The sequence below is a fragment of the Sparus aurata genome, unplaced genomic scaffold (genome assembly GCF_900880675.1).
Source record: "Sparus aurata unplaced genomic scaffold, fSpaAur1.1, whole genome shotgun sequence".
In the NCBI taxonomy this organism is placed as follows: domain Eukaryota; kingdom Metazoa; phylum Chordata; class Actinopteri; order Spariformes; family Sparidae; genus Sparus; species Sparus aurata.
In genome coordinates this window covers 134,154-157,654 of record NW_022045123.1, presented here as the reverse complement: position 1 = coordinate 157,654, position 23,501 = coordinate 134,154, and the positions used below count along the sequence as shown (strand labels likewise).

Below are 23,501 nucleotides of genomic sequence, written 5' to 3'. Positions count from 1 at the left end.
CCTAACCCAAACTAACAAAATATTTTGCCGGTGAAAATTTTATTTTTGAAAGGATAGACCCCAACACATATGGATTAAAGCAGAATACACCGTTAGGTAAAAACATATTGTGGATTTTAGAAACGATAACATTTTTTCTATAACACTTTAAAGTTACTAGACGTGAAGTTTGCAGATAAGTAGTAGCCTATAAATCTATCCATGGAAACTTTCAGTAGGTATGTTACTTATAACAACGTTGAGCTAGCTAGGTCGTTTTGTGTTTAAACATGCAGTATTTATTCAGTTTGGGAAATTTCATGATTTATGGCATTAAAGGAAGACTCAACAGCTAGGAGATATCATCATCATATCATCATCATCATCACTTGACGACTCAAAAAATGCTCTAATGTGTCTTCAACACTTGCTAAAATATTTAAAAAATGTGCAAATGTTTTTGTCTTTGTTTTGTTTTGCATAGTATTGCTTCTGACTTGTGTGATCCGAACATTTCCAACAATTTCAGAGCATTGAAAAGTCAAAATATATTGAAAGTTTGATGTAATAAGTCCTAATGTTGTTTGAAACAAAATATTCTACTTCAGTCCATATTTGTTGACATTCAGCTTTTCAAAAAATTACATTTTCACCACGGCAAAAAATATGTATGCTCTTGGATTTCTGCACGCACCTGATGGCGTGTTCTAGCAGTCATCTAACAGCATGAGAAATGACATTAATACAACTACATAACAAACAAGAAAAAGTTCCTACTCTATAAAAGTTTGTCCTGGTACCACTGCAGATAAAGTCATCTGCTCAGACAAGAACTGCACACACAGATTTTACTTCCTGTTAAATTATTAATTCCCCTGCCATATTACTTTCAATTTCATGCAAAACTGTTGAAAAAGAAATTAGCTGAAGCATAATGTTGATGATCTCATGATATGGTAGCTTATTAATCATTAAATATGCTCCGTGTTAGAATCACACTCTCTCACACACATCAAATATCGTATGCCCATGATACAGTAAGGAGAGCTGATTTCACACTGATGTAATGCTTCAGTTTCCATCATCTCTGCTTCTCCTGGTGGATAGATAAACCATTACAACTGGCTTCACACATGGCCTGAGGTTTCACTACATCATCGCAGGGGATCTCATTCCAGTCACGGACCCTGTACTGTATGAGCACGTGCTGAAGCGGCATGTTATCTTTTTCGAGCTGCAGTTCCTAATAACCGTCACTTGTTGCAGTCTATCAAACATAATAAATAGTTGTATTTCACTCTCACTTCTGTCAGGCACACAGTCATAAAACACAGACAGCACATCACAGACAGAGAAGACCTCAAGAGATGCCCAGCTTAGTTAGAGTTAGCAAGACAGACAGACTACAAAGAAATGCACTGGCACTGCAAGCTAGCACACGTGAACTTAATATTGCTGTTAAGTGCGAATAATGCTGCTTGGAGAAGGGAAAAAACAAGGTTGCCTGACTGCTGTTTCCGCAATTCACTCTCATGTTGTTGTTGTTGTTGTTTACCTCTTCTCGTGATCTTTAGTATAGTTAAGTAATATAGTGTATAGATAAGCATCTTACTCGCATCTCTCAGTTGTAAAAATTGACACCCGCTTTGCTAGAAATGTTCAAAATATAGCATACACTTTAACTTTTTCTTTTAAGTTTGGACTTTGTTGGACAGGTATTGTGGTATGTAGTAATCTGTTGTTGTTTAATTGTATTTTATTATTGTATTTATTTTTCCCGTTCTCCTTTTTTAAAACAGTTTGACTTATTTATTTAGATATTCTGCACAATTCTGGCCTGTTATTAAAACGGCCCATTTTATGGTTTGGTTTACTATTTAATACAAATAGGCATTGTGGCATTGTTTAGCTGTACATACATTTTCATGTTATGTTGGCTATATTTTAAATAAGGTTGAGAGATCTTTATTAACACTTATATGAAAATAATATTTAGATTTAACTGACTGAACTGAATGAATTCAAATCAATGCACTGATGATAAATGGTGGACAGCATGATGGCTGCATCACATTGATTCTACATCCTTTAAACACTGATGCTACAGCTTACTTTTGATTAAAACATTACTTTATGAGAAGTTTTAAGTTTGTATTGTGAAATGATCCCACTGCAGAGTATTTCTTAGTCAAAGTGAAAAGCATGCACCGTTCTTTTATAATTTGAAAATATGAAGATGTTTTTCCAGTGAAATGTGCTTAGCGGTATCTCCAGAAAGTGTCTCGCTTTTCTGACCAACTGGATTACCAACCCTTTAAATGACTTCTACTACTCAAGAACATATAGCTGTGATCAGGCCTGGAATTTCCCCATTTTAGGGGCAAGGCCACTTGGCCTTTCGTGTTGTCAATTATTTGAGAGCACAAAGGCCAAAAGCCAGGGCAGCAAGGCCATAAAATAAAACAATGATTAAAGGACTAAGAATGTATAAATATCTGTGAAATGAATACATAAAACAAGCTCAGGCGAGAAATGTTCAACTTTCAACTATTTATAAATTCATAAATGCATTTATTTTTATTTCATATTCATTTTTAACATATACTACAAAGTGACAATCATTTATGCCAGGTTATGTGATTAATCAGTCACTATCGTTTGAAGATGGTGATGGAGAGTCAGGGAGAGTTTCAGCTTGTGAACCGTCCCAGTGTGAACAGATAAGCCGGAAGGCGCGGAGCGAGGGCGTGTCGGTCTGAAAGTCTGATAACTACACAGGTCCTACACTCAACTAAATACAGAGAAATGTCACACAGAGCAACGTTGTAGGACCAAACAAAAGTAACGTAGTTACTTTAACTGTCTTTGGTAACTTATATGAGGAAAAAAATACCACAGCTGTACGTGGAGCAGCGTCCGTCCTCCTGTCTGTCCTCCTGTCTGTCCTCCCGACTCTTTGTCACATTTCTGCCTGAAAAACAGCGTCTGTCACCGGCAAAAAAAAACTTTAACTCACTGAATGTTTGTGGTGAAAATAAATCACCGCGACCGTCAGTCCTCCCGACCAAGACTTCAGGGAACACCTGGGAAACACCGACATCGTCATCACGACGTGTACCATCACACCTCTTTAGGAGCCGCAGGGCCGGCTTTCTGTGTGAATTACACAGCGGTACAGCGGAGATGCTTCGCTCTGTGTGAATCACCATAGGCGGAGAATTAGCGAACCACTGCTCCGGAGTTAATGCAGAGACGCTGTGTAAAAAGGGCTACTGTCTTAACTCAGACCTGGCGACTTCTCCCTCCTCCTCAGACCCAACGTCTCGGCCACGCGGACGTCGGGGGTGCGTTTGATGAAGTCTCCTGGTTAGCCAGTGATAGATTGCTGTCAAACTGTCAATGTAGCCCGCCCGAGCGGTTCATGCCAGGCTTGAATCGAACCTACCGCTGGTGATGTACGCATCGTCTCATTTGATGTTGCCAATATGTCATAAAAAGATGCATTTCTTTTCCGCAAAAGATGCCGGTGTTCAAAGCCGTGTTGACAGGGAAAAGGCAGAGTAGAGGAGAAAACTGCAAAATCAACTAGGGCAGTGCAGGCGCGGCATCAAGGCCACTGTGGCCTTAGGGCAGACGAGGGCCGCCCTCGTGAAATTCCTGCGCTGGCTGTGATATTGATGAACATACAAATTGTGAACAATCTAAAAAACAGTATGTTGATAACTTCATGTGGACTATTGTGTCTATTACTGGAATATGTAGGGCTTGTGAGAAGACTGACATTTGCCAGAATATGTCATTCTATCCGAGGACCACACATGCCTTATTGGAGAAGTTTCCAACACACTCCAAAGGACACATTCTGGACCTAATCTGCTGCTCTCGTGTAACCCCCCTAAACCGTTGTGACTTCAGTGACTGCTAAATACTCTTGCACCTCTGAAAACAAGGTCTATTCCCTTTGCCCACTCTGCTCCTTGGTTTACACCAGTGCTACGCCAGCTCAAAACCAAAGGCCGTCGCCTGGAACGCCTTCATGTCAAAATCGGCCTAGCAGTGCACAATGTATCATAATCACATACTGCAATACAAGGATGCTATTTCTCTAGCCAAAACCACATACTACTCAACCTTCATCAGGACAGCAGATGGGAACACTAGAGCCCTATTCTCAGCCATCAACAATATCCTGAAACCACCTGATGCTCTACCATCTCACCTACTCACAGCTGCACAGTGTGATAACTTTATGACCTTCTTCAATGCCAACATTGAAAACATCCACCAGACATTGACTGCTTCAAATAACTCTACACCCTCTCTGCACTCTCTGCCCACATTCTCCATCAGCTCTCTGTCTCCAAAATAACTGGACTCATCTTCAAATCCAAATCATCCACCTGCCAGTTAGACCCCCTGCCCACCTACCTGGTAAAAAGCTGCATGCCTGCCTTGTACTCTCTCATAACTGATATCATTCATTCCTCACTGACTTCTGGTGTTGTTCCATCATCGCTAAAGACTGCTGCAATCTCTCCAACTATCAAGAAACCTGGTACACAACTTTATATCTCCACCAAGCCTACTTCCACTCTACCACCCACAGCTCTATCTAACTGCCTACTGGAGATTAAATCATGGTTCTCACTCAACTTCCTTAAACTGAACAGTGACAAAACCGAGGTCCTCCTTGTTGGCAGCAGATCCACCCTGGCAAAGCACAACCCCTTCTTCATGTCCATCGACAATTCCACTGTCCTACCATAACCCCAGGTAAGAAGCCTGGGTGTCACCCTGGATGGCACCTTAACCTTCGAAGCCCACATCAATAATGTTACCCGGTCTGCATTCTTCCATCTACGCAACATCAACCGCCTCCGTCCCTCACCCACACCAGCCTGCACTGCTATTCTTGTAAACACCCTGGTTACATCTCATCTGGACTACTGTAATTCTCTCCTCCATAGTCTTCCTTAGAAGTCACTCCATAAACTCCAACTGGTCCAGAACGTAGCTGCTCGTATCATTACCAGAACTCCCTTTGCTGAACACATCACTCCGGCCCGGCAGCAACTCCACTGGCTCCCTATCAAATCCCGCATTGATTTCAAGATTCTACTCCTCACTTTCAAGATCCTTCATAACCTGGCACCATCATATCTCGCTGAACTGATCCATATCCACAAACCCTCCTGCACTCTCCGATCCTCTTCTACCATTCAGCTCTTCACCCCATCTGCCAACCTAACCACCATGGGGTTAAGAGCATTCAGCCGATCTGCCCCCAGCATCTGGAACTCTCTCCCACCAGACAATTGCACTTCTGACACTGTCTCCACTTTCAAATCTCGCCTGAAAACACACTTATTCCGAGTGGCTTACTTTGTATCAGCCTAATGATATAATCACACCCCTGCCTATTCTCTGTTCCACTCTTTCTCACTAGTCTTAACCCGGAAGCTCAACCCTGCCTAACCTGTCCCGGTTGACTTTCTGTATGGTGAGGATTGCTGAGTCTGAACCCTGCACATACTCTTGGCTATTCTCTATTTCACTCTATTGCACTATTCTCACCCTGGAAGCTCAACCCTGCCTAACCCGGCCCGGTTGACTTCCTGTATGGTGAGGATTGCTGAGTCTGAACCCTCCACATACTCTTGCCTATTCTTTATTCCATTCTATTGCACTATTCTCACCTCGGAAGCTCAACCCTGCCTAACCCGCAGGGCATGTGAGTGAAGCGAGCGGGGAGCGGAGCGTGCAAAATATAGTCGGAGCGCAGAGCGGGTTTTAATCCAAAGGCCAGAGCAGTGGTTCCGTTTCGCTCCAGTTCTGTTCCGATACCGCTCTCCACGAGTCTAGGGCATGCACAAGTCCAGACTCACGTGTGCCTTCAAGGGTTAGCCTACATCAGAGGTCATTCGTTGACAGATGGAGTTACTAAAATATTTCGAAAAGCAGGCAGACAGGTCATATAGGTGCAACGTCAGGAATTGCTGCCTCTTTTAAATTTGAGCAAGCGTGGAGCAATTTCACCGGAGCTGAATGAAATTTTAGGTGAGCGAAGAGCGGTCTTTGAGCGGAGCTGTCTGGTCAGGAGCGAACACCCACGTAAGCGGGGAGCGGAAATTCTCGCCCCTCAGCTCTGCTCACATGCTCTGCTAACCCGGCCCTGTTGACTTCCTGTGTAGCATAGAATAGAATAGTCTTTATTGTCATTGTACAGGAGAATACAATGAAAGGAAAGTATGGTGAGGACTGTGGAGTCTGAATTCTGTGCTGAGCCGGCACCGTGTAACTGCATCCTCTTATTTATCTAGTTTTATTTTTGCACTAAATTGTAGCCTGTTTTTTGTTGTACAGTTGTTGTTATGTGCGGTGTCTTTGAGTGCTTTGAAAGGTGCCTTCAAATAAAATGCATTATTATTATTAGTATTATTGTTATTATTATTATCATTATTATTATTATTGTTATTATTGTTTTTCAATTCATAGTGTTTTGTAGAACGCAGGACTGGATCTCAGATTCAGACAGAAAAAGACTTCCCCAGGTTGGTTGGACTGGATAATGGGGATAAGCATATTTTTTCGATTGTTCCTCTGAGGTTGTCTTCAACTGTTTTCCTCCTGAAGAATATTCAACATTTTCCACCTAATTCTGCAGCTCTGCAGTTATTTGCAGTCTAGAAAGGAAAAGGTTGTATCACCTCTTTAAAGAAAGGGCTGAATGAAATTGAAAACAATGAAACTACTGAGGCCAGTAGCTACTGCATGATATAGTGATTTGCAATTTAGCACTTTGTTTTACAAATGCAGCTATATCTATAGATGTAGAATACAGAGAGACTTTGTGTTTTTTTGTTTTCAGTCACAAGCCTGGCACAAACTCCCTGGCTGACTTTGACAATAGCATTTGTAAAGGAAGCACTTTTAGTAAAATGCATTTAGTAAGCAAATAATTGAATTACTTGAATTACTGATATGCCAGAAGTTGGTCCACCATGACTACTCCAGAATCAACTGTCCTCACTTTCTTATCATGATTTTTGTTAATAAAAAAAATAACAGAAAACCGTCAGATGCAACAACAGTCTTGCATGGATCTCCCACTTCATCAAAGTAGCTATAATCAATGTTTTCATCATAAAATCATATCAAATGGAAAGAAGGTAACAATTTGACAGCAGAAAAAAACCTGAGGAGACATCTCTTTTTAGTAAGTTTCAGCTCTTTGTTTAGCTGTCCAGTCTGTAATCTCACTGTTTGGGTTCACTCTCACTGTGGTCTTAGAGCCATATGTGGCTGCAGCAGGCAGCTGATCTCACAAAAGAAACACTGTACACTACATGCTAAGCACCAAATGGTAGATAGACATAGTGGCTATAGCTGGTGAAAATAATGGAACATTTAGCTGCTAAGGAGACAGATATTTCCCTCCGGAGTTGATGGAGATCAAAACACAGCTAAAAGAGAATGAATATTGGATTTATATTCATCAGGTGAACACAAACTCCAAATGACTGGCTGAAGACATTATTAACCTGACAGTGTTATTGTTACCGCTGCTAATAATCATGCTAAAGATATCCAACATCCATTTTCAACGATGGCATTGTGGTTGGAATGGTAATAGATTACGTCTGACAACCATGCCTCCATTCTCTTTTCAAGAAAATGGTTTAACTAAAACAGCTCCCAGCCCTTTTTCTCTCTTCCTACCCGCTCATAATTCCTGTCTTTCTTATATTTCTGTTGGCCTCCCTTCTCCTCTCATTTTATTATTTGCATTTTATGATTGCCAACCTGTTGTTAAACTGATTACACTGCCTTTTTACCTTAACAAACCTGCCTCTGCATTTAGCTTTGTGTCCAGAAAAATGATAGAGAAAAATCTGCTTATTGCTTGACTTGAATAGTGAATTTCTGTATTTCGTGACACCTAGTAGTCACATCAAAAATGTGCTACAGGAGGAAGCATTGCACCTGCCCAGAGAACATTTATGTGTTCAGAATAATTCAAAAATGTAAAATGTAATTAATTAAGTAATTAATTACTTAACTAATTGTATATATATATTTAACTGATGAATCAATTAATGAATTAAATCTCATAAGAGACATTAAACAAGCTCCAAGAAGTACATGCACATTGCTCAACACATGCTCATAAGAGACAAAAAGCGGTTAGTGAAAAAAAAGCCATAAAAAGCCATAAACATAGCTTACCTTTCCAACGTACTGAGGTTCGGGTCCGATGTGTTCCTCCAGAACAAAGAACTGGTTCCAGATCCAGCCTCTCTTGGGTCGATGGTGAGAATCGTTGTCTATGGCAGACAACTTGGTCTGGTTCCTCTGTGCTCTTGAGTTTGAGCTGGAGATCTTGGAGTAGGATTTAGTATTCATAATTGTTTGTGAAGAAGGTCTGAGTTTGGAATAGGCTTGAGGATTTGATAGTAACGCTGGGCTGGCACTGGAGTAGGGGACCAACTCAGAATTGGTCTTAGGCCCGTTCACTACCTTAGAATTGGAGAGTGGCTTGGGCTTGGGCTGCGACAGTGGGCCAATACCTGGTTTTGGATTGATTTTGGGGTTGGCTTTTGAAGTCTGGTTTGAATTGTTTGAGGTATTTGTCGCTTCTTCATTAGTATTTGATTGGTATGCCAACCCTTGCCTTGAATTAGAGCTCTGTTTGGACAAATGCTGTAGCTCGACTCTAGTATTTGAGCTTGATGTGGCTTCGGAGATTGTCGATGGAAGGTTTGAATTAAACCGATTGTTGTCGGTTAGATAGAGCATGCTGTCAAGCCTTGGCTTTAACTGTGATTTGTTCCGGAGTTTCTGGTTGGGCTTCAGTGGAGACATATGTTTTTTAGGACTAGAATTTGGGAGTGGTGTTGGTTTAGGCAGTGGCTTGACCCAGGGATTAGGGTGCAGGTTAGGATTGGGGTTAGTGTTAGGGCTCAGACCGACCTGGGTCCCAAAACAACTCTGGGAGACAACACATAGGAAGACCACCAGGGGACACAGACAGGAAACTGCAGCCACGCCAGCTAGAACTCTCATTGTAAAGAAAGGATAGTCCGAAAATGTCTTCCCCTCTCACCTCCAATGTGTCATACCACGATGGGCATATACAAACAACGACACACTCAAACACACAGGTTTACAGTCCTTTTCACAGAGCAGGTTTGCCAGTAGAGTCCACATGCTGCAGCCCAGGGAAGCATTTCATGTAGTTCCCTCAGAAAAATTAAAAAGAGCTCCATAATCTTGTTCACTATGTTTGTGTGGATGTGAGATGTTCCTTAATATGTGGCGACGTTTGTCCTCCCACAATTTTTCCCACATCTGAGATCCATTTAGATGATTAGTTTACATATAAGTATGTACAATTAGCCCAAACGCTTGTAGTGAAGTCCACGGCAAACTTGTGCATCAGCGCCATTTGTCATATCCACTATGACCAGATATCCTTATTCGTCATGATGAAAGCAGAATCATCTGATTTTTGGGTCATAGGCTCAGCAACTCCTGAAACAGAGAAGATAAAATACATGATCAAATGTTAAAAAAATGAAACTATTAAAGTACCAACAAACTAAGAGAACAAAATAACAACAAAAACGTCTCTTCTTGCTAAGGAAACTGAGGAGTTTTAATGTGAGCAAAGACATTTTAACAGTTGTCTACAGATCACTCATCGAGTCAGTCCTCACTTACAACATCTCATCCTGGTACACCTTTCTTTCCGTCAGAGACAAATCCAAACTGTCACGCATCATCAAACACGCAAGTAAAATAACAGGCACCACACAGTCCTCCCTCTCAGACCTCCACACACAGGCAGTCAGACGCAAAGCCGCCTCCATCATACATGACCCTTCACATCCACTCCACAACTCATTCCAACTCCTTCCTTCAGGCCGTCGCTACAGGGTCCCACTAGCTAGGACAAACTTAGTGAAAAAATCATTCATCCCATCCGCCATCAACATCATCAACAATGCACTATAAAATCCTTTTTAATTTCCTCATTCTGTATTGTACGTATGCACTGTATTTATTTTATTTTATTTATTGTGTTGCTGTTTTTATGTTAACTGCACATCTGTGAACACGTCAAAGACCAATTTCCACTGCTTTTTGCAGGGGACAATAAAGTTTTTCTGATTCTGATTCTGATAAATAAGCCACAATACAAGAGAGCTGACTCTGCTTGGACAACAGCCTGTCTTCATAGTAGAGAACTGTCAAAGCAGTCCAGGCAACAACGCCAAGCTCTGATTAAAGATGATTTTGATGATTTATCTTAAGCTCATTAATTTTTTAAGCTCAATGCTAATTGCCAGTTTGCAATTGATGACATATCTCTATATCACAAAAGTATAGAGGTGGCAGTGTGTACTCCATGTATGTGTTGTTGTTGTACAAAGTTTGTAGTTTCTGCAACTGACATATGCTCAGACAATAACACAAACAAACAAAAAGGTTGGTAGTGTTGGGAGTGTGCCTTCAAGTGCAGGTGTAGCAGATGGTCTACAGTAAGGTTAAGAATCACTGGTGTACTGTTAAATTTTTGATGCCTGTTTAATGATAATTAAACCTGTGTATTTATTTGCATTTGTAACATTTGAGGATGGATTTTCACAGAATATGTGTCAGTGAATTATGTAAACTAGACACTGATATAATTCAGCCATACTGTTGAATGCCAGCAGAAGACAACTTGGCAACAGTGTCAAATACTTTCTCGGTGCCTGCTTGAGAACAGGGAAGAGAAAGTAAATTTCAACAATCATGTGCATTCCGAATCTCTCCAGTTTCCTTATCCTACCTTAATATCCATGGGAGGTCTTAGTAAGTTAAGAAATGCTTTTAAATCTAAATTAACCATTTCTTGTTACTATAGGAAGAAGAACTCAAACACAAGGTAACATGTGGCATATTAGAACCCTATGAAATCCAGTATTCAACCAAAGTTGGTCTGGTCTAGTACCACACAGCCACCTGACTGAGGTCACAGGTAGTCTAGATCAGGTTGCTTGAACAAGGGTGTCCATGACATAGACCTGGGTTCAGCCAACTGTTTTACTATAGCTGAACATTATTGGGCATGGGCACCTTTGTTCTGGCTACCACCTGTGGATCTTGATTCATAACTGTTTGTGGGCCATGTATGCTCTGTGGCCCTTCACTGGGCCGGACAAATGTTGCAATGTGGGTACTCTTTAGACTGTATTCTTGAAACTCCTGAGACCTCAAGTTCAACTTCATAACTTCATAACTTTTAAACTGACTGGTTACAACTTTTTCTGCTGTGTGTGAATTATCCATCCTCATTAGAAAAATGACCATATAAGATGACCACCTTTAGTGGACATAGTAATTATTACAGCACTAAAAGAATATGTCAGATAAAGTCCACATAGGACTGGAAAGGGAGAGGGATGTTTGGGTCAGACAAATACAGGGCTTTTACCCAGGACACCGCTGTTCATATCCATTGTGAAAGTCAGCCAACTGCAGTTGCATAACATAGGCATGTTGCTTCATATGTAACATAGTTATTTTAACCCAACCACAATGTTTTCCTAAACCTAACAAATGCTCAAGTGTACGCTAAAGGTTTTGGGAATGGTCATACATCATTTGGGAGTGACTGGCAATTAACCTGTTAGTATATCAGAGCCTGCCTGTAGCTTGCTGCTGTTGTAACCATGGTTCTTTCAAATACAGGTGTAGCAGATGGTCAACAACAATGGTCTGCAACTCAAGGGATAAACAGATTTTACAATTTATTATGAACTATGGTGATATTAGCCAAGACACGTCAGGACCGAAAAGTGTCAACTGAAAGTGGCAGTCAAGGAAAATTGAGGGGATCATTGAAATCATTATCACTTGTTTAACAGCAATTTTTTTTTCTTCTTTTTATTAGCATACTTCAAGCAGAACAGGAAAACTGAAAATTACAGCAGTGAACAAAAGCTTAAAATTCTCCCATCAAAGAGTGTGGCTTGGCTCCGTTTGTATTTTTGCTTCGAGTTGACTGAATGTTCTGCACAAGATGCCTGCAGCATTTCTTTGCTTTACCTTAAATCTAAATCACTCAAACTGCCAGCGGCACAGGCCTCATCTAGAAGCAAGCGAAGCATAAGCAGGCGATAAATGTTTCATCAATGATGCAGCCTGGCTGAGGCAGCCTCTTTTAAAAACATTCTCCTTTTCCTCCTCCTTTTGTGAGAACACAGTGATTTAGAATGAAATGATTGTAAAGAAAATGATTAGAAAGAAATTGACAGTTCATATTTAAATGATAGCTCAAAGCCCAGAAAACCAATGCCCTTGGTAAAAGTTACACTTTGAAAAGCTGGAATGTTTCTTGTAATGATACCAAAAAAGCTAATATTCCATCTCCGTTAAATGTGTTCATTCAACAGATTAAATGTAAGCATATAAATAATTTGGAACTCCTTCAAATATTTAAAATTGCTTTCCTATCTGTCTGGGTAGTATCTCTGAAAGATGATATGACTTCCTTCGTCTTATACTATTTTCACCTAAATGGCTTTCATGCTATCACAGCTTATATACACATTCCTTTGTGAATGCACGTAACTGATGGCTTAATGCAATTACATTAATTAATTTGGCAGTTCGGAGGCCAAACTGCCCCATCTGGACATAAAGGTAAATTTGAAGCTTCAAGGGTGTAATGGGCTCTAATAAGATAAAGAACTATATTAAAAAATGTGTAAGGTTAAACTTGTAATTTGAGACTGTGAGCACAGTGTGAGCCTCATCACTGGCTCTTTGGGATTTCTGTCTAGTGCCAGCTTTCAGTGCCAAAGCTGGAAGTAGTTTTCTCCATAAATGAACCAAAGTTTGAATTTGTGGTAAACTAGCAAAGTTTATGTTTATTCACTGTTTGTTTATTCACAAGGCTGATTTTCGCATTTTAAACTTGCACATCGCGTTTTTCACATTCATGCATCCTTTCTGGACACTTTAGCATTACTGCATTTCTTTGGACAATACCCAAAACTCTAACACAATGTAACCCCTAAAAATTCTATCAGCAGTCATGTCTCTCCTCTAATATATAGTTACAGAGGTGTCTTGATGTGCATGTGAAGTTTCAGCACAGACATCACTGCATGATCGTAGAGCTATTTTAGGAGTTTTATAGGAATACTATAGTGTGTCTCTATGATCTTCTCACTCTTCCACTACTCCAGGTTGCTTCTTGTTACTGTGATTATGATAGTAAAATACTTTACAGAGTTAATAGGCTACAATATAGTATAGAATTGAGTATAGTTTATAGTTGAGAGAATAGATCAAAGATGAAACTGTGCAACTGCAAATCAATGTGTTAGTTGAGCTCCACAAACAGCATAATAGATTTATCAATCCAAAAAATACGCTGCAGATATTTCAGATCTATATCTGACACAAAATATTAACAAAATTAGACTTAAAGTAATCAGTGATGGGATTTATTGACTAAGTATTAGAATAAGCAGGGGCCTATATGAAGCATTTAAAATGTGGTTAACTACCAAGACTATGGAAATCTCTGTCAGCGTACAAACCAATCAGACGAGGAGTAGGATGGGTCTTGCGAGAACATGAGTGGGATTCATAATAGCCTGTGTGTGTGTGTGCTTTGTGTCAGTCTACCTTGGTGCAAGGTAGCAGTGAATACATGATACAGAGTTCAATTGATTTGGGATTTTTCCCAATAAGAAAGCAGAATGGAGCTTTTAAAACCAGGAAGAGACAACACTGATGCCAGATCAACTAATAATTAAATCTAAAATCTAAGACAATACAGCCAAGCAAGAATAACAATATAATACTGATATATTGCCCAGTCCTAGTCTGGGCCATAGGTTCTAACTTGCATGAACCTCAGTCAGCTAAAATATAAATGTTGGTTAGTTGTTGTATGGTTGAATTAGGCAGACTAGACTAATATATACCGGTGTTTCACAGGATTCTGTAAGACTATGGTGGGTGTCCATGGTCCCCCGTAAAATTTGCACACACAAAGTTTGCACATTAAAATTAAAAGTAAAAGTTTTCTCTGGTGCACTTTGAGAAAAACATGACCATAAATGAGAAACTTAGCGTGCAAACATGAGCCACATTAGCAGGCCACATTTGCTAGAGTCTGAAATTGATTAATTTCCCAGTCGACTGACTGAAGGATACTTTGCTGAAGCAATGTCGCAAAATGTTAGGGATCTTCTGCATGAAAGTGAAAAACATTTTTGGATCAATATGAGAATCTGGTGCAGCAATTTAGATAATGACAGGCCGTAAGAGTCTCATTAAATAATGGGAAACACTATAATCAACTAAACAACCCCTCTGCCCTTGCAATCTTTCCTCCTTACCCCTCCTTCAAATTACCTTCTGTTTGTGGCTCAGTGAATAAAGCTATTTGCAGGAATGTGTCTCACAAAATCTGCATGTGCATGACAGCAAACAACGTAAGGACTCATTCATAAATACATCGTTCCATCATGCTTCTACTGGTCACCGTCTAGTTTCTTGACAGAAAACAATCAAATATAAAGGATGTTATTTTATGGCAAAAGGTTTGGAGCTTTTCATCTAAGCAATTCATCAATATAATGTTGCAAAAAGTACTTACATGTTGACAACAAAACAGATTTGTAGTCAGTGCCCACCAAAAAGATTTGCCTGAAGTTTGGTGAAGTTTAGGAAACTAAATTGCTTGGTTAAGGTTTACATAAATGTTTTGTTAACTGTTAAAAGAAATTAGCAGTGACAGATGATGAGATGCCAGCCACGGTAATGGCAATCAATTAAAAATATATAATGTAAAATATGTCTATTCACACCCCTTCAAGTCAGTGTTTAGTAGATGCACCTTTGGCCACAATCACATCACTGAGTCTGTGTGAATAGGTCAATCAGGCTTGCACATCTGGAAACTGCAGTTTTTCTCCATTCTTCTTTGCAAAACTGCTCATGCTCTGTCAGGTTGCATGAACAGCCCTTTCCAAGTCCAGCCACAAATTCTCTATTGGATTGAGGTCTGGACTTTAACTAGAATACTCCAGAACATGCACCTTGCTGTCTTAAAACCATTTCTGTGAAGCTTTTGCTGTATGCTTCAAGTCGTTATCTTGCTGAAAAATAAATCTTCTCCCAAGTTGTAGTTCTTTTGCAGACTGAAACAGGTTGACCTCCAGATTTTCCTATATATTTTACCCTCTACCTTTACAAGCCTTCCAAGGCCTGCTGCTGAGAAGCATCCCCACAGCATGATGCTGCCAACACCATGCTTCACAGTGGCGATGGTGTGTTTGTGGTCATGTGCGTTGTATGGTATCTGCCAAACATAGCGTCTTGTCTAATGGCCGAAAAAATCAATTTTGGTCTCATCAGACCAAAGAACCTTCTTCCAATTGAATTTGGAATCTCCCACATGCCTTTGGGTAAACTCTAGTCGAGATATAATGATCTTTCTTCAACAGTGGCTTTCTCTTTGCCACTCTCTCATGAAGCTTTGATTGGTCAAGAACTGGAGCAACAGTTGTTGTATGTGGCTGTGACTCAGGAGTGTCTTGTCAGAAGGTTGCTGGTTCGATTCCCCTCGTCTGCATGTTGAAGTATCCTTGAGCAAAATACTGAACCCCAAACTGCTCCTGATGTGCTGGTCGACACCTTGCATGGCAGCCACCGCCATCAGTGTATGAATGTATGTATGAATTATTGTAAGTCACTTTGGACAAAAGCGTCTGCTAAATGCCTTAAATGTAAATTATGCATAGCCTCTCCCATCTCAGCTGCTGAAGCTTTTAACTCCTTCAGAGTAGTCATAGGTATTTTGGTGGCGTCCCTAACTAGTCTCTTCTGCTCTAGGCAAATTTACACATATGCCATATTCCTTCCATTTCTTAATGTTGGATTTAACTGAGATCCAAGAGATGTTCTGTGACACAACTGAAATGTGGAAATGTTTTTGTATCCATCCCTTGACTTATACTTTTTTAATAACCATCTCATGGAGTTGCTTGGTGTGTTCATTTGTCTTCATAGTGTAATTGTAGCCAGGAATACGGGTTAACCAGTGACTGGACCTTCCAGACACAGTTGTCTTTAAACTACAATCGCTTGAGACTCACATTCACTGCACTCAGATGTTCTCCATTTCCCTAATTGTGAGACTACTAGAACCAATTGGCTGGACCACTGTTGAATTAGGTCAGTAACTTTAAAGTTGGTTGAATATTTCTGCAATCACTTATTCAACATTACATACTTTTCATCAATTGACAATACTTTGTCGAAATCTGTATTCACTTTAACATTAGATGGGGTTCTTTTTGTAAATTCTTCTCAAAGGAGCCAATTATATTGACCATGCTTCCATTTATAAAAGCAATAAAAGGAGCACACATCCAAGGTGGTGGATACCTTTTTATAAGCATTGTTTAAAAAAAAAAAGCAAGGCTGTATTACTAAAAGGGAAAAATTAAATGAAATCAGATAAAACTGTTCAATCAGTTGTAACCTTTAGGAGTTTTGTTGTTCTTTAAACAGTCAGCTTTATTTCAGAATGTTGATCAAACACAGCTAGATCGAATAGAGTCCTGTTGCAGTCCAAGGGCAGATGCTGCATTGCAATTTCTTTTGGTTTCTAGAGATCTATCAAAACCAATTAGCCATGGATTAGCATCCAGTGTTACTAATTATGATGCTAATTGGAGGGAAATACACAGCAGACCTCTGAAGGAAGTCTGAGGCTGTGACTTGAATACTGACAAGGTTTCTGATGTCCATTTCCTAATATACTCCTTGGATGATGGTTCATCTGTCTGACTGTCTGTCTGTCTGTCTGTCTGTCTGTCCCTCCATCCGTCTTTAGTTCAGTTGCTTATACATTTGAAATAACTCAAGGATGCAGCACACGGACTGGCAAGCTCAAAGCTGGCAGTAAAGCAATGTGCCATGAACGTCATTCACTTATTTTTTATATTTTTCACATGAATTAATTTCTAAGCACATATCACAGAGGCTGACTAAAATGAGAATGTCCAGCTGCCTTCTGTTTCTTTCGATCAAAGCAGGTTAATACAGGGTCTTTTCATAATTCACCGTAAAAGCATCACATTTTCATTTCCACTGACTATCTGTCTAGCTAAAATCTTTTTACATCAAGTGTGGATGTCTTTACCCTCTGCTGAGGTATTTTGAAAATACAGTATTCAGCTTTTAAGATTCAGTCTGTTTCTTTATCTCCTTTTTTGTATCTGAATGATAAACAACCAACCCTTGAGAGAGCCTTATTGCCAGTGCATACATTTTGCTGCACAGCAGCCTCTGTGCTCAACCCTTTTCAGGTGTCTTGTGATTACAGGGTCTGTAAGGACATTATAATTGGGTATGTTCAGATGTGGATTTTCTCACTTCATGATAACGAATAATGGTATTGGAGCAACATTATGAGGTTCAAAGAACACCAACAGAGCAATATCACATATTGTGATATTCCCCCCACACCCTCACCAAATAATTTATTCAGAAAAGGCTGAATCACAAGACTCTTTTCAGTCAGATGCTTTATCGTTAGTGGAAGAGGACCACAGGCAGGAAACAACAGACTCCTATTCTGTAGTTTACTACTTTGGTTTAGTATGGTTTGTGATAAAACCACATTAATTTTATGTATTATGCTTTCAAGTACTATAACCAGTGTCAGGCAAGTTACTCTCAAAATGCATTGCAGAAGGCAGACGAAGGATGAAAGTGTTACATATTATGAGATAGGAATAAATATTTTTAATTTTAGGCTTAGTCATATGAAACACAAGAGACCAATACCTTCTATAATGCAGCTTATAATGACATGACAAGACAAAAATATCTAATCTTTCTGTGTTAGTCAACAGAACAAGGAATACATGGGCATATGTGATTCAAGAATGTAAATCAAAGTGCATTTGGAAGATTAGGCTTCATCATTAGCCCTACATATAGGCCTGCATATTTCAGTCATACAGTACATAGACTTAAGAATGAACTTATAGGCCATATTAAACACACACAGAGACTATATTAATATAATTATGTGTGGTGTGGATGGATTATTTAACAATAAACACTTCACTTCCGTCACTAACATGGATTGTAACGTGTTAAATGACATACCTGCAGTAATATTACTGAAATATTATTAGTACCATGTTATATTAATTCGTTACTGTTCAAATAGATATATTACTGTAACTCATTATGCTGACTAAAACATGAGCTAGATTGCAGAAGTCAGCAAAGTTACTGAGAATTGTCAGTTCCACAGTGATATCAAATGTTGTGTATTTTTGGTTAACACTAGTTTTTTTGTAAAACCAGACAAAGGCTGAGGAGCATCACCTGAGTTGATTGAATTTGACTGTGTTTGATAGATACTGAATTCAGCATTGAATTTACAGGTGTATAAATGTACACATTTCTTATTCTAGAACTTTAATAGCCTTGCTTTAAATGTAAATTTGTGGCAGGGGTGCAAATCTTTTAAATTAATTTCGGAGTAAGATTTGTTGATGTTGACATGGTTGCTTTTTTAAAATTTTGTCCTTGTGTGATGTTACCCACCAATCGGTCAGGGTCATCACATCTCAACCCCCTGGAATTTCAGCTAGTCCTCATCACAAAAATAACCCTATATGTGGGGAAAGGTTTTTAATGTGTGACCCTGTATCATCATGGCAAATGATAACACACATACACACATTCAAAGATGTGGTCTGAGAAAGGGGCCAGACTGCATCTACTCAAATGTAGTGAAGTTGGTATTCTTTTCACCTTGTCCAACTGTCTGTCTGTCTGTTGCCACATTTTTGTCAGCAGGGTAACATCATAGCTATAAGATAGAGTGAGGAAACTAGTTTAGATCAAAATGAAGGCAGAGTTCCAAGATTGGCACAGTCAGAGAAAGGGGGCCCAAAGTAGAAAGGTGCTGCCAGAGACTATATGCAGCAGCTCACATGCGTATATACATTTCTGGAGACCCCTACTGTTATGGGAACTACATAGGTGGTTTTGACTACTTTTCCAGGTGTTTAATTGTCTGTCTGTCTGTAAACAGGTGTGTAAATGTAACAGTGTCACAACCCTGCAAGAAGCAGTCATGTAACTTTATCAAATTGAAAGCTGAGTCGAGAAGTGTGGTCAGACTCATACTCATGATATTGTATTAACGACTACTGTGTGGTTTTTGGTTACATACCATGTTAATGGGTGTTACAGCTGATAACTTGTACCTTCTCACAAAATCTGATTTAATGAAGTTAAAAAATAGTACTTTCAATACATACGGTTCATTACATAATTATTTGTATTGTTATTGTTTTTTTTCTAAGGGAGGACGCCTATGCCCCCCTCTCTAATGCGACATGAGACAAGTGTTTGAAAGCATTCATTACAGCAAACACAGTGGGTGAGTCTTACCATGACAGGTTTAGGTTTTACACACACTCCGAGTTAAATGCCATGTTCAAGGGCACATTATTGCAACTTGTTGAAGTCCAAGGACACACGTTGCCAGTGGCTCTGCTCACTCAGTTTATGAGCTTTCGGTCATAACCACAGCCATTTAAGCAGAAAGCTGTAGCAGGCAAGAGATACAAACCTACAGGGGACACTAATGCACTAACTCTGCTGTTAGAGGAAACACTTACTTTCACAGTAAGTAAAACATTTCACCACCTCTATTGCCTGTTAACATGCCCCTTGATATGATACATTAATATTAGCTAAAGTTATACGTAAACCATTTCGTATCCATGTACGCCAACACTAATACAGACACAAACTGCACTGACATGGAAATAAACTATCGTACTCATATGTTTTTAGCATGGTAAGAACTATTGTCTTATTGAAAGAAAGAAGTAACTTGGTGGTGTGTTGTACCCATTGCTCTGTGGGTTTTTCCCTCCAGAGTCCAAGACATGCAGGACTCTCTGTTGCCTGTAGGACTGAATGTGAGTAAGAGTGTGCATGCTGTAAAATGACTGCAGTCCTGGCAATCCTAAAAAGGATACAGATTACAACTACAAAGTAAATTTTCTGTGTTTTGTGTTATATTATAAAAACACATGTTCTATATCAATGCCTCTCTTTCTTTCGTATGTTGACAACTGTCCATCTTCTCTTCATTGTGTTTATTATTTATGTAAAGACAATACTTTGCTGCTCTCTTTTTTATGCAATCATGAGTGAACATAAGTAGTCAGTGACCTGTGACAAGACTATGACGTTTTTTTACAAGTGAGGCTTCTGCTTAATTTAAAAGGAGTAAATCAAGATTTAAAATTATGCAAAGATCTTTAGCACATTTTAAAATACTCTCTGTTTAGAAAGTTTATTGATGTAAATGAATATAATGAGGCTTCCCAAATAATGCCTACATAAACTAAATTTGTGTGCTTTCATTACCTAGTAGGAAGGAAGGGAATTGTTAAGTGCTCTGCATTCCTTAATATAAACAATGATGTTCATATTAAAAAAAAAAAACAGTACATTGTTTGCTAGCTGGCTAGAAAGTTCCTACATCACGGTCACTTTGAGAAATTGTTGCTGCTCATGAAAACCCAACATTTCCTGCCTGTGATGCCCCATAATATAATCTTTGACAGTAACAGAGGGCTTTTTTCTGAAGAATTTATCAGTTTATCAGTGGCTATTCTTCACTGATATAGCCATGTTAGTGTTATTCCTAGAACATCATAATTAAGAGTTGCTCCAAGACAATGATGTGGTACATCACTCTTGGCCTGGAACTTGACTACCAATTATATTAATGTCCTTCATTATTTTTAACCTAATTTTACTTCTGTATTGTTCATTTCCTTTCTGTTTTCTGTCAATGCTTGGCAACAAAAATACTTGGTTGGTTTAGGGAAAATAAAATAGTTGGTTTGGTTTAGGAAACAAATGGAGAAGCAGGTAGCCCAGCTGTAATGGAGATATAGATCCCTGCTATTGGGCTGGCGCGAAGGGGCCATCCATGTCAAGCCAAGCTAGGACATGTATGGAAGCATAAATTAGCCTACTTAAGGCAGCTGAGTAGAGATGCAAATTTCTAACAACTCAGCAGACAGCAAAGATTTGTTGGTCAAACAGGTCCCTATTTTCCCTCCGGAAACATCTGGGGCCAAATGTAGAACACTGTATGAAGAAAACTGTACAGGCAGGTGTAGAAATCTATGTACACACAAAACAAGAAACATACATGCGCAGTATTTTTGTCACATTTATAAAACCCTGTTCACACAGGTCTTTTCCTCATACATCTCAATCATCCTGAAATTTTACGCATGTGCATGAGCTGTCTGACCATCCCAACATTTTACTATAAATGGCTCCAAACACGTCCCCAATTATCTGGTTTGCCTATGAAGAGCCAGAATTTAGTTTAACGTTATTATTTGTGGGCTTCAGTTCTGACTTTAGCAACAAAATGAAGCAAATGAAACAGCAGAAAGTGACAGAATTTGTGAATGCCGTGAGTTCAGAGCCACAGACCTTTAAGTACCATATTTTCCGGACTATAAATCGCTCTGGATTATAAATTGCATTAGTCATGAAGAGGAAAAAAACATATATAAGTTGCACCTGACTATAAGCATTTATTTAGAAATTAATTTCATAAAATCCAAGGCCAAAAACAGTCATTTAATCTGGAAAGGCAAGTTATTCAACTACACAATAGCACACAGAACAACAGGCCTAATAGGTGTCCAGTATGTTAACGTAACACATTAATAGTTATTTAACTACACAATAGCACACAGAAAAACAGGCTAAATAGGTGTCCGGTATGTTAATGTAACACAATAACAGTTATTCAGCCACACAAAAAGAACATAGCTGGGAGGCTGAAAGGCAAAATTAACATAACAAGCCAGCGAGACCAAAAAGCAAGTTCACCAAGCTCTCGATCTCATTCCACATCATTGAAGCAGGAGCAGCATATAGTTGTCACCAGCCTAGAGCGACCTCTCACGGCTGTAGACAGTAATGTTTACTTCTTGGTTCATGTCAGTCAGTAGGAATTAACATTTAAAAACATGTTAGATTAAATATATTTTGATATATAAGTCGCACCTGACTAAGTCACAGGACCAACCAAACTATAAAAAAAGTGCGACTTATACTCGGGAAAATACGGTAGTTAAAATGGTCTGATTTCAAGCGAGAGGCCAAGAGACGCATTTCTGCGCACAGTGAGAATGTGATAACTTCTGTAAGAGGAGAGGAAATTCCCGCACTCTCTCCGCTTGATGAGTGGTCATTGCTGTGGGCCACTGCCATCAGTACAGTCCTTGAAAACTCACTCTAGCCTAAATTGCACATTTGGAATGTCCTCTCGCAACGCCAAAGAAGCTACTGTACCATGATTCACGGCCAATACACAAAGCTACAGCCCTTATAGTGCCAGTTACACCTGAAGGATTCTTACTCGCCAATAATTCAGGAAAATTATCTTTATTGTCCTTTATTATTATCTCAATTTAATTTGTAAGGGACAATGTGCAATTAAAACATACATGTAACCATTTAATGCATTGCACCAGAGTTAGCCTTAGGCTAATTTACATCTGCAGTCCCATTGGCAGGAAACACAAAACGACATATATGAAAACATCAAACATCACTCAATAAATAAGATCATGTGCTTATTTGTTTATTTACATAAGGATCATTATCATTATAAATATCATAATGCACACCAACAAACATATTTACAGAAGACAGTTAAAACAAGGCTAACAACTTGATGTAATCCCAACACAATTGAAACACAACACAATGTCCCTTAAAAAATGTTCCCTGAATAAAACCCTGCCACCCTAATTTACACTCTCATCATTTTTACCAACTCGCAACATCACAATAATCAGACTAAAAAGACTGCATGCACGTTACACATGTTGTTAAAGATGTTTACCGTAAGTAAGCACATTTTCACCCCCTGTGAATTTTTTATACATTTGGAAATCTGCATGGAAAGTGGTGTAAATACATTTTTCGTGCGTAGGCATGGTTAATACATTTCACCCTTGATGGGCTAAAGTCTCCGGGTTACCAATGGTTGGACGTGGTGCAGCTAAATTTCTTTCACTGCCATGTGTCACAGCTAATTAACATCTTTTCTTAGCAGTCCCTTAACATTTTTAGGGAACATGCTTCTTTGTGCTCACTCCATTTAAATAGGAAGCTATTTCAAAAGTTAAAACTCCTGAAGTAAAACTTTAAAGTTAATACTGAATCACAATTCCAAGTGTTGGTATTTTTTTCGATATCAAATAAAATGTATGCTTTGACATTGACGAGGTTAGAAATAATGATTTTTATTTGAAATAATACATTTGTCCCTCAAACTCTGCTTTTGTCAAAGAATTCTCCATTTGCTGCAATTACAGCTTTGCAGACCTTTGGCATTCTAGCTGTTAATTTGTTGAGGTAATCTGAAG

General features: G+C 39.1%; 1 protein-coding gene across 1 annotated transcript in view; it reads right to left on the bottom strand.

The window, feature by feature from the left end:
- Nucleotides 1–8,205: 8,205 nt before the first annotated feature.
- The window catches only part of cdh18a (cadherin 18, type 2a), a gene marked incomplete at its 3' end in the record, with an annotated part of 30,892 nt that continues 15,596 nt past the window's right edge, over nucleotides 8,206–23,501 (bottom strand). The window contains exon 2 of the mRNA XM_030410741.1: nucleotides 8,206–9,510. Coding sequence (XP_030266601.1) covers nucleotides 8,206–9,042 — 837 coding nt within the window. The remainder of the gene's footprint in view (nucleotides 9,511–23,501) is intronic.